General features: G+C 37.1%; 2 protein-coding genes across 2 annotated transcripts; both read right to left on the bottom strand.

Annotated features, from left to right (window-relative positions):
- Nucleotides 1-1,710: 1,710 nt before the first annotated feature.
- On the bottom strand, nucleotides 1,711-3,401 carry LOC114562471 (ecto-ADP-ribosyltransferase 5-like). Its single transcript, XM_028588846.1, has 3 exons — nucleotides 3,305-3,401; nucleotides 3,077-3,162; nucleotides 1,711-2,421 (listed from the first exon to the last, which is right to left on the bottom strand). The coding sequence occupies exons 1-3, from the start codon at nucleotides 3,399-3,401 to the stop codon at nucleotides 1,711-1,713; spliced, it is 894 nt and encodes a 297-aa protein (XP_028444647.1).
- A 4,658-nt stretch (nucleotides 3,402-8,059) lies between these two features.
- On the bottom strand, nucleotides 8,060-11,656 carry LOC114562462 (ecto-ADP-ribosyltransferase 5-like). Its single transcript, XM_028588836.1, has 2 exons — nucleotides 11,582-11,656; nucleotides 8,060-8,806 (listed from the first exon to the last, which is right to left on the bottom strand). The coding sequence occupies exons 1-2, from the start codon at nucleotides 11,654-11,656 to the stop codon at nucleotides 8,060-8,062; spliced, it is 822 nt and encodes a 273-aa protein (XP_028444637.1).
- Between the last annotated feature and the right edge of the window lie 1,086 nt (nucleotides 11,657-12,742).

The following is a 12,742-nucleotide window of genomic DNA, read 5'->3' as shown; positions in this document are numbered from 1 at the left end:
CTGCTGAAAAATTATTGTATTCATTAGCATGATTGCCCTACTGTTTAGTTCAAACATCCCAAACACCATTTTGAAAAGTCGAACCAGCCGGGAGGGCATAGACTGTATATTATTAATATATTATATTATATTAATACTAATGATATTAATTTAATATACAGTCTATGGACGGGATGCAAGAGACGAGAGGTCTCCAGGCTGCAGCCATACTCAACTCTAATAAAAGGGCAGAGCGCTCTCTCCCCGTGGGGTCGAAAAATCAAGCTGTTCCACTTAGCACTTCCTCTAGAGGCCTGGAGAACTTCCGTTATGTAATCTGGATGCAGCGTTGTTTTGTTGTATTTGTTTTCGGGGTTTGTCTGCTTTTCTTTTGCATCGCTTCTTTTTTCGGGGTTTGTGTGCTTTTTTTTTTGCATCGTTTCTATATTTGCAGCGCGTTTATGTATTTGGTGGTGTTGTGTATATTTGCAGCGTGTTTGCTGAATGCGCATTTGTTGATAAAAATTAATGAAGTTGTGTTCTTAATTTGTCCATGAGTAATTCGCTGGCATGCAAAACTGTACAGTAGATATGTGCAATCAAGTTGATTAAAGAGGGTTGGCTGCCCTTGTGGTAAGTGGAGACTAAAATATACAGAGGTGCATGCAGCAACCATAGAGGTGGAGTATTGCATGCAGGAAATGCATACTTTGCTCAGAGAACCTCGTTCTTTCTTTGTTTCGTTTATTTTTTGTCTTGCTCTGATCTAGACATTTGAAAATGTTTCCCTATATTAAGTATTGTCACACGACTACTCTCATAAATCACAGTCAATCATCAACAGTATCTTCAACCATTCTCATTGGGATGCTCTAGCTGGCAATGATGTATTTGGTTTAAACGAACATCTAGGCATAGCATCCAGGTCATTGTTGACAGACCATAATGGTGGTTTTCTAACCCATTCAATGACACTATAAAAGATAAAGAGCAGAAAATAGAAATCTGTAATCCACCACAGTACATTTCCTCGACAGGAGACCTGACATGACTTAAGTGAAAATTAGTCTTTCTTATAGTCTTCTTTTTTGACATTCACATTTATTTCATTGGCACATTATATTTGTCCCACCATTCATTCCAGTTGCCTATCAGTAGCCAGTGTTTGACAACCTACTTTAAATCACATTTTATTTACTCAACAGCAAAAAAAGTTACATTACTTTCTGTTACTCAGCCCAGCTCTGTCAAAGGTGCCTTCCAACATTTAGAAATAGAACAATTATTTTTTATTTTTTTATTTTTTGTTTTCTGTGACTGGAACAGAAGCCTTTTAAAAACAACTGTTTTTGTATTTGAACTTTAGTGTAGGAAGTTGAATAAACAATTACACATGTAAATTAGCACAAACAAGCAACATTATTGCATTAAGCAGTTTATTTGAGTAATATTCATCCAAAAGCAGACATTTTTGCAACACACCCAACAAGTTCCAACAACCCAGGTCTCAAAAACGTCTCTTAAAAATGTTCAAATTAGTTAGATAATGTGTTACAGGAGAAGTAAAACATACACAATGATCAAACAAACCCTAAGCATAAAATTAGGTATTGAAGATAATAAGCTTTGCTGTATATATAATCTAGATAGTTTAGTTGTGATAAAAGAGTTAGAAGGTTTAAAGATAGAATAATGTGTTTTCCCATTATTCAAAGAAGAGCCACTGGACTCTCATGTATGCACAACTTTGCAGTTCAGATTGCTCTTAACCCCTGCACTCTCCAAGACAAAGACAACTTCACAATCGTTCAGACCTTCAATTTTACCCCGACCTTTAATTGCAGTTATATTGAACATCTCATAGGGAGGGATGAGCACCTTTTTCTCAGCTGGAATTACTGAATAACTTTCCAACAAAGCGCCTGAGCAGGTCTTAATTTCAAAGCAGCTCTTGTTACCAAATTCTTTCAAGTCAGTGCTGTAAGAGCTGGATGTAAATGAGCCAAACCGTATTATTTGGTTGACTTGCCCAGTAAATCTAGCCTTGGTTTGTCTGTAAGTACGGTGACAGTAGTTATTGCTATTCAAGATTTGTATAGCAGATGTCAGCAGGTAATGTAAAGAGTGGAATTCGAATGAGGAGCTATAGACGCTGCCGTTTGTCCGGACTGCATTATTGAATTCCTCGAACACCTCGTTAGATGTATAAACACAGATTGCTTGTATATGACCTTTGGTGAGAGCCTTATTCTCGTTTTGTTTATATTTAGTTTCAGTGCATTTTTTTGCATTATTCCAAGCATTTTTAAATCGACCAGTGCGCCGTTTTTCTTTAAAGTAATCGTCCTTGACTTTTTCCATCATTGCTTCATTGCAGCCAAGATAGATGTCATCAACTGAACCTTCAACCATGCTCAATGGGATGCCGTCGTTGGCATCTCGCTGAGCGATGGAAACAGATCTAAAAGGGAAACAGAGAGAAAGATGCAAATAAAGGTCACATACAAATATATATATATATATATATATATATATATATATATATTACGGAAAGTCTGTAAGAAAACCTGGCCTGGTTGGTGAAAGTAAATGATTAAGGACTGAGAGCAAATATGACATTGGAGTTGCCATGCAGACACTCACCATCACACATTTTATGGAGAAGGCCCAAACACTCAAAACTTAGTCAATTATGATATCCATAAGGTTATGCTGCAGCTAAAGCACTTTCACAATTTTACTTTAATTTTCATGAGAATATATAATCAACAGGAGAACAATAGGTGTACCCATGAAACAAATGCTGTCAATGATAACCTGTTTGATCGCATTTAGAGAATTAATCGAGTGAATAAACTGAAGATTGTTACTTTCACATGCATCCCACTATCCTGGTATCTCAAGCAAGATTGTATTTGCACTTCTGCACTTGATCTCTAAATTAAAGACTTTTTCTTTTAAAACTTTTTTTGATGTGGTGTTTTTGCCCCCTAATCCTGTGAGTAACGTTCAAATAATTGTATAAACATCCTTTACTGTTAACATATGTGTAATTTTGGGAATGTCCACTCCACAGATTTTCACATGCTCCACTCACCGTCATCCACTCACAGGCAGCATCCAGCAAAGGAGCAAAGGCCAGCACGTTAACCTTCATCACTGCAGTCAGGAAAACTGTTGAATCTATGCACACAAAACAAGTCAATGACAATGAACTTCATCACACTGTGTACTAGTAACATAGCTATATTAAAACAGTGAATGCTAAAACTGTTTCAGAAAAAAATGTATGATACTTAAAAGTTTATTTGAAAGCTCAACTCACCAGCCCCCTGGATGAGAAGATGTGGCGCACTGAGTGAAGATCTCAGGTCAAAGGTTTTGATGAGACAACTGGTCCTCAGCATGCGTTCAGGACTCATGGTTAACTATTATATATACACCTTGCATTCGTGGACAGAGGTCACAAGTCCCCACACATACATACATAATTTGCACATAACACTTCCTTCCTAAGTGTGTGAGCGGAGTGTGTGGATGTTTTAAAGCATTGGTGTTCTTGTGTGAATTATTGTAACATGCGTGTTCGTGTGCTATGTATCCATTGACACTTAATCACAAGGTTGCATGCATTCACCTGAGTCAGAACCAAACAAAGAGCCTGAAAACCAAAAGGATCACAAATGTACAAGAAAGCCAAATGACATTAAATGCCACTAAGCAGTGTCGGCCATTGTTAATTCAGTCATTTCAGTACATTATGTAAATTCCAAATACTAATACTGAATTACAGGTGCATGTGGCAAATGGGAAGACTCTTAAATTTCATGATAACATAGAACTAGAACTAGAGGTCAAGAGTCAGTGTTAGAAAGTTATTTAAAGAGATATTATATGATGAGTCATATTTAACCCCTTTTCATATAGTTGGATGTGATATATGGGACATGCCAAAGGATGTGATAAATTATTATTATTAGTATTTTTATTATTTTAATGAATGTCTACTATAATTGTCAGTGCGCTTTAAGACTGTATCAGAGAGGTATTGTCTTTAGGGTAATGGTGTTGCATTGTCAGTCAAATCTGGACTTAACGGTCACAATCTCACATTAAAATTTACACAGTGGGAAATTAAATGGTATTTATCTTAACAAACAAGGTTTGATTCATGAATAATAAAAACTGAAAACTAAACAATGTCACTGGTCCTTCATTTGGTATTTGAACATGATTATTTATCAAGGGGTTAAGCGAGCATCTGGAAAGCATACCTCCTATGGGGAGTTTCTGAGACTAACAAGCCATGCCTTTAGCATTCCATTGACTGCCATTCATTTTGGCATCACTTTGACAGCGAATAACTTTACATCTGAAGTGTTTAAAGACTCTATTTGTCCATTGTTTATTTCTAAAGAAACACGACAATGTATAAAAGGCTCCATTACCATGTATCTCACGTTATGGCTCCGTAGCAGGGTTTTTGTAAAAATAGGCTAACGATTGTGTCATAACCACGCGACTTTCTGTTGCATAGTAGACAAATTACCGTATAGTCAGGAGAAGCTTTCGACTCACATTAGCTGTTTAAGTTTAATTACTAATGTTAACTAGCATTTTAGTTAGCAATAATTAGCCTGTGCCTATGTTATCTCCTTACATATACCTACGCTCTTCATCTCTGCAAGATTTGGAATGATTGAGATTTCTCTTGGCACAGCTACCAGAAGACTTACAAATTTCAGACAGGTTGCTCATGTCACATCTACATCGTCAAACTCAGTTTGAGGCTGCACAATAACGCTCAGCGCTCACCGGAAAAGTGCTTCTAATTCACGTGACTGGTCTCCGTTCAGAGTCTATGGGGTTGCTGTGTCCATTATTTTACTGTCTATTCTATTTATGTCAAAGTCTCAATTAAAGCTAAAATACAAGAACGACAAGGGAACTATGGAGGAAATATTTATTCATAATTCAAATTGAAAGTCCAAAGAGAAAATGAAGCGAGATCAAATTAAAAATATTATTTCTTTTTAATTTTGTCTTATGCATTTGGATTTAATATTTGGCTTTTTGATTTCAATTTAACATTGGCTTTTAATTTGGATTTAATATTTGGCTTTTCGATTTCAATTTAACATTGGCTTTTAATTTGGATTTAATATTTGGCTTTTCAATTTCAATTTAACATTGGCTTTTGATTTGGACTTGACACATGTCAGTGTAAATGAGGAGGTGTGACCCAAAGACTGGTGGGAGGGTCTGAAACGAAAGGGGTGCAGAGGCACCTTATGAACAGCAGAGAGAGCTGACTCTTGGGGAGCACACTGTTGAGCATCTGTCTGCAGCTTCACCACCAGGCTGACTTGGCCTCTTATTTCACATGATAGAAACTGATGATGTAGGCTAAACACAAACAACATTTCATGCAACAACAGTGAAGTTTTCATGTAGTTACTATAATTGTATAAACACACTGATGACTGATGTTTTTCCTTCTGCATCCTCCTTTGCGTTCACAACATATGGTACAGGACACACAAGTCCGTATTTTTCTTTTTTGATCTCATTAGAAAAAAAATGGACGTCACATTTGTGGTTTCACTCACTTTAAAGCTAATAGAAGTATGATTGGTGGTATAAAGTGACTGAAATTTCTCTTTCAACTCTCCTGAAGTTTCATTTGTTAAATGGACATGTGCAAACCAAAGAGATAAGAAATAGTTGTACAGTCAAAATGTACAAAAACCGTACTTTACATTTTATTGTATTATCTTTCTTATGTCTGTTGTTTTAATTGCATTGGTAAAGATTGGAAGTCACAACTCACTTTTAGTATTGCACTTTTTTTGTAACATACTGCCACTGCACTTACCTTTGCTTTAGTAAGATATTTTACCCCACTACTTTAACAAGGGTGAGTTTTGTACTTTTTCCACAATTACATTATTGTAGATAATATATACTGTAGAATGAGGTTTTACAAAAACCTACAATGAGCTCATGAAATATGTTTTACTACTAAGGATTTCAGAAGCACAATATATGGTTTACTTCAATCAGCCACACATATATTATACTTTTAAGTTACAGCTGTCATCATAAGCAATCCTGTCCTGCCACGTAGTGCAGGCATTATAATTTAATGTAATGGTGAAAGTTTGTGCATAAAACAACTAACTATAATCAACTAAAATAGAAACTGTGAACCATTCCTCCCAATTGGTTCTTGTGTAAAAGGTGCTATATAAATAAACTTTGCTAAAATAGAATTTGCTTCTTGGTGAGGAATTAGTGGTCTGTGTTTAGGTGGGAATGTGTCATTTCTCTGAAACTGCTGCAGAGGTGACATTTACTTGTAAAAACAACCTCATTTCCTGTAAGTGGCCACCACTTAACAAAATGAGTTTAAAGAGTGAACACACACACACACACACACACACACACACACACACACACACACACACACACAGGATTAGTAGTAAGTGTAACTTCAGATACAACTGTGCTAGACATGCCCCATTTTATATGATAGTATATTAGACGATTAACTTAAAATCAGCCTCACTGCCATCAGGGAACTTTTGGATTCTTCAGGAAACATTGAAAGTGGCTACACTACATCCACTACAGTGAAGATCTTTTCACCTTTTTATTTGTTAAAGTCCTGTAATTGTCTAGTGGTAAGGCTGTTTGCAGTATGGACCACTAGTTTATAAAGCGACTGGTAAATCAGTTTGAATGTTTGAAAGTGAAACACAGCTGCTTCATATTATACCTCTCTTTTGTCAAGCACAATAAAGCCACATTTCCTGTGAGAAGCCACATGTTGCACTACACTGCATGTGAAAACACACGATAAAAAAGCAAGTATATCTCTAATTGTTGAACTAATTCAATGGGAAAACAAGATTTCTCTGATGACCAACATTTTTTAGAGAGTGAAAAACCATTTCTCTGCTTTTATTGCAAGTTTTGCCACAGTATGTTTGAGCAAATAAAATATATTTAAAATATTTATTTTCAATAAAGGGCTCTAGTTTGGTGTGTGCACATGGTGAGTTGCGTAGTGCAGCACTAGCTAACTAACATTTCCACACGGCCACTGAGTTTGTTTCCCAGACTGGGCCAATTTCTTCTCCCGGTTTACAGTAATATCTCGGCGACTTACCATGTGCCCCAGTGTCACAAACAAGCACTTGTGTTCCATAATATTTTGATCAGTTTTTCTGAAATCATACAAACTCATTTTCTACATCTTTTTCTTGTCCTTCCACTTTCATCCTATTTTTTTTCTCAACAACCTGACATGTGACCTCACAAAAGTAAAGTACTGGGCATGCTGCACATGGCTGCAAACCAAAAGCGTTCCTTACTCATCCCTTGGCAATTAGAAATATGTGTACCAACATTTTCAAAGGTTACCCCTAATTCTGATTAAACACAATAAACACCTATCCAGAATTGTGCAGAAAAGGCCTATTAAACAGTAAATTGTATTTACCTCTATTGGCTTGTTGGTAGTTAATGTACTGCTATTCACCAAGGAAAACAAAAGGTTTTACAATTTATTGATTTCATTCAGATTGTCATTTCATTGTTTGTATACAATATCTGTTGCACATAGAAATTCTGGTAGATGAAATATGTTACAAATGTCTTTAAAACTTGTTAAAACGTGCTTGTGTTGCATGCTGAACAGTATAATTTCTTAAGGGAAGTATGAAAACATGCAGTAATTATAGAACCCCAAGCAGGAATTTAGAAGTTGAAGAGAATATATGGATATATTCCGTCAATCATTTTTTTGTTTGCTACATTAAATCGTACAGGTACAGTTCCAGTGAAATGTAATCCCACCAGCTCCTTCAACTTGTGCATGATTCATCATAAAGCAGAATGTTGCCATCAGATAGGCACACAGAAAGAGAACCAACATTTTATTTCATATTTTTATTATTATTATTACAATATTATAATGAGCTTGGATTTTACATGGATTATTTGCACATATGCTGAACAAAACTAAACTTAGTTTCACTCTGCTCCACCAGTTGAAGTACATAGAACAACAGGTCTTTCATAAGTAGGCAGCTTTGCAGTTCAGATTGCTGTCAACTCCTGCGCTCACCAAAATATAGACATTCTCACAATCACTCAGACCTTCGACAAATAGACCGCTCGTTTTACCAGTTATGTTGAACTTCTCATAGGGGGGGATAAGTACCTCTTGCTCATGGTCTCCAAGAGATGCATAATGTTTCAGGAAAGCGCCTGAACAGGTCTTAATTTTAAAGCAGGTTTTTCTACCAAAGTGGGTCAATGTTGTCTTGTAAGAGCTGGAGGCAAAGAAACCAAACCGAATTATTTGGTTGACATCACCACTAAACTCAGACTTGGTTCTGCGGTAAGTAGTGTTACATTTCATATTATTACTGAGGATCTGTACAGCAGATGTCAGCCAGAAATGTAAAGAGTGAAATGGGAACGAGGTGCCATACATTGTTCTTTTGGTGCGGACAGCATCATTGAAAATCCCGTAAATTTTAGGATTTTCAGATGTATAAACACAGATCGCTTGCATGTGATCTTTAGTTAGAGCCTCATCACCTTTATCTTTATGTTTTAGTTTCTTGTTGGCACAATTTTTTGCTTTTTCCCAGGCCTTGTTAAATTGGCTCATCTTATTCTCTTTTTTAAAGTATTTGCTCTTGATCATTTCCATCATTTTGTTGTGGCAGCCCAAGTACATATCATCAACAGCATCTTGTACCATGCTCATTCGAATGCCCGACTTTGCCTCTGGTAGATTGACGATAAAAGTGATCTAGAGGGGAGGCAAGAAAAAGATGAGAGGAAAGGAAAGGTCATGAATTGGACACAGTTTGTATCACAGAAATCTCGATTTAAGGAAGAATTAGATAGATAGAAAGATTTTTATTGTCCCCAAATTGGAAATTTGTTTCCACAAAATGTGCATTATGTGTGCCTCCAGAACATAGATACACCCAAATACTGTACTAGACTAGACTCACATACTGGTGACACTAGCTCCTCTATATACTCACTGTCCTCGACACTACCTATATACAGTATTTGTACCATAATGCTACTCATGAATACTTAAGATACTGCTTGGGTGCTATGGAGCTTGCTAGATTAGTTTATGGGGCCACTGTTGTTGTAGTAAAAATATTTGTAAATTGACAGATTTCCCTTAGCATGCACAGATCTATGTACGCATTTACAGATTTGTGTAAACATTTACAAATCTCAATACCCTTGCAAATCTGATCAACAGATTTTGAGTTTTTTACACATTTAAAAATCAGATTTTGTATACATTCACAAATATCAGAATGCACTTAGAGATACTTTTACACATTTACAAATCTGATTACGCACACACAGATTGAGATACAATTGCAAAACTCTCCACACACATTTTGAAATAGTTTTGCTACAATAATGATCCTATATTAGTTCCTGTATTGCTTATGTACTTGATTGCTAAATTAGAAAAATTTAGTGTTGAACCTTTTTCTGATTTGACGTTTTCAACCCAGCATGTGTGAGCGACATGTTCAAAGTATTTGTGTAAACACTGTGTTAACATTTGTCAATTTTTGAGAATTTTCAGAGAAGACTTTCAATCAGGATTTAGAAAGCATCATAGCACAGAGACGGCACTGGTGAAAATTACTAACGACGTTCTAACTGCTGCAGACAAAGGACTTGTCTCCATACTTGTTTTATTAGATCTTAGTGCTGCATTTGAGACTATTGACCATACAATCCTGTTACAGAGATTGGAACACTTAGTCGGAATTAAAGGAATTGCACTAAGCTGGTTTAAGTCTTATTTTTCTGATCAATCTCAATTTGTTAATGTTAATGATGAATCCTCTTCATTCCACAGGGCTCGGTGCTTGGACCAGTTTTGTTCTCCTTGTATATGCTTCCTCTTGGTAATATCATTAGGAAACACTCAATTAACTATCACTGCTATGCGGACAACACCCAATTATACTTGTCAATCAAACCAGACGAAACAAGTCAGTTAACTACACTTCAAGCATGTATTAAAGATATAAAATCCTGGATGACCTATAATTTTCTGATGTTAAACTGTAACAAAACTGAAGTTATTGTGCTGGGCCCTAAACACCTCCGAACTTCATTATCTACAGATATAGCTACTCTGGATGGTGTTGTCCTGGCCTCCAGCACTACTGTCAGAAATCTAGGAGTTATTTTTGATCAGGATATATCCTTTAATGCCCATCTAAAACAATCATCGAGAACAGCCTTTTTTCATCTTCGTAACATTGCCAAAATTAGGAATATCCTGTCTCAAAACGATGCGGAAAAACTGGTCCATACATTCGTTACTTCCAGGCTGGACTATTGTAACTCTCTACTGTCAGGTTGCTCATATAAGTCCCTTAAGACTCTCCAGCTGATCCAGAATGCTGCAGCACGTGTTCTGACGAGAACTAAGAAAAGAGATAATATTTCTCCTGTTTTAGCTTCTCTGCATTGGCTTCCTGTAAAATACAGGATTGACTTTAAAGTCCTTCTCCTGACCTACAAAGCCCTAAATGGTCAAGCACCATCCTATCTAGAACAGCTCTTAGTACCTTATTGTCCCACTAGAGCACTCCGCTCCCAGAATGCAGAGTTACTTGTGGTTCCTAGAGTCTCCAAAAGTAGAATGGGAGCCAGAGCCTTCAGCTACCAGGCTCCTTTCCTGTGGAACCAGCTCCCAGTCTGGGTTCGGGGGGCAGACACCATCGCCTCATTTAAGAGTAAACTGAAAACTCTCCTCTTTGATAAAGCTTATAGTTAGGTTAGATATGGGTCTATGGTGGAGTGAGGAGTTGCAGCGTCCGCCTAACCCGGCCCACCTGCTTCTCTTCGTAGTCATCAGATTTATTGATCATATAATCTATAATATAGTGTGAGTTGAGGGGGGCAGGTCAGTACAGCCTCTCATCAATGTTTTCATTTGTTTCCTTTTGTATGCATCCTGTCCCAGAACTGCTTGTTACTAACCTAGCTCTGGGGAGTTTACTCCCCGGAGTCCTTATGTTTCTTCTTCGCAGAGCTATGCTCTTCGATTCCCTTCAACGCCCGGCCGCGTCCTGCTGCGTCTGCTACACCCACCCGTGCTCTGCAGCGCCACGTTTCATCCCGCAACGTCCTGCTGTGACATGAACTACAACGACTACCTTCAAAGTCACTGTTCCATTATTTTCAATGCAACTATTATCGCCTTCACACCCCCAACCGGCCCCGTCAGACACTGCCTACCAACAGTCTGGGTCTGCCGAGGTTTCTTCCCAAGAGGGAGTTTTTCCTCGCCACTGTCGCAATAGCCATTTATAATGCTTGCTCTTGAGGGAATTACTGTAATTGTTGGGGCTTTGTAAATTGTAAATTATAGAGTGTGGTCTAGACCTACTCTATCTGTAAAGTATCTCGAGATAACTCTGTTATGATTTGATACTATAAATAAAATTGAATTGAAAATTGAATTGAATTGAATTGAGATTTTGACATGGTTTAGATTCAACTGGGTGGAATTTACTGTACCACTCACCTTCTTGGACTCGACAGGCAGCGTCCAGCAAAAGAGCCAACACAGTAGAGCAAAGATCAGCATGTTACCATTCATTACTGCAGGTAGGCAAACAGCTTCTGAATTTACACACACATAAAACATACACTAAAGACATCAGCAATGATAATTGGAAATATTTGCACGATGAATTCTAAATGAAGTCTCATATTTTTTACACTCAAACGGTGTGATTTTGAAATATCAACTCACCAGTCTTTTTAGAGAAGAATGTTTAAGCACCACTCAGATCTAACACCACTCAGATCTAACCAGACAATGAGTTGTCAGTGAATTTCCATGACTTAAGAAAAATACCACACATAGCCACATAGCCACAAATACACACACACACACACACACACACACACACACACACACACACACACACACACACACACACACACACGTGTTGACTCACTAACCAATGTTATCCATTAACAACTAAACTGACTCTCCATCTATACTTTCTAAACTATCTATGATTATGAAGTGCCACTGCAGGTTATTTACACAAAAGATAAGTCAAGCCAATCCACACAGAGCCAGACAAACATGCTGTAATCCATTTTAATTGCAATGCCAATTAGCAGTCTCTGTGACTGAGCATGTAGGACTATATTAAACTGAGGTAGGTACTAAGGTAAAAGGAAGACATGTTTATCCTTTTGGATGATAGTCTACATCAGGGGTGTCAAACTCAATTTCACTAAGGGCCAAACTGGAAAAAGAGAATTACATCAAGGGCCATTCATGTACAGTACAGGCCAAAAGTTTGAACACACCTTCTCATTCAATGCGTTTCCTTATATTTTCACGTTTGCTTTTTTAATAATAAGGGAAAAAATTCCATTAATGAACCCTGACAAGGCACACCTGTGAAGTGAAAACCATTTCAGTTGACTACCTCATGAAGCTCATTGAGAGAACACCAAGGGTTTGTAGAGTTATCAAAAAAGCAAAGGGTGGCTACGTTGAGGAATCTAAAATATAAGACATGTTTTCAGTTATTTCACACTTTTTTGTTAAGTACATAATTCCACATGTGTTCATTCATAGTTTTGATGCCTTCAGTGAGAATCTACAATGTAAATAGTCATGAAAATAAAAAGGAAACGCATTGAATGAGAAGGTGTGTCCAAA

This window comes from Perca flavescens, chromosome 2, assembly GCF_004354835.1.
Source record: "Perca flavescens isolate YP-PL-M2 chromosome 2, PFLA_1.0, whole genome shotgun sequence".
NCBI classification, from domain to species: domain Eukaryota; kingdom Metazoa; phylum Chordata; class Actinopteri; order Perciformes; family Percidae; genus Perca; species Perca flavescens.
Note: the sequence above shows the minus strand (reverse complement) of the source record. Positions and strands in the feature narration are given on the sequence as shown.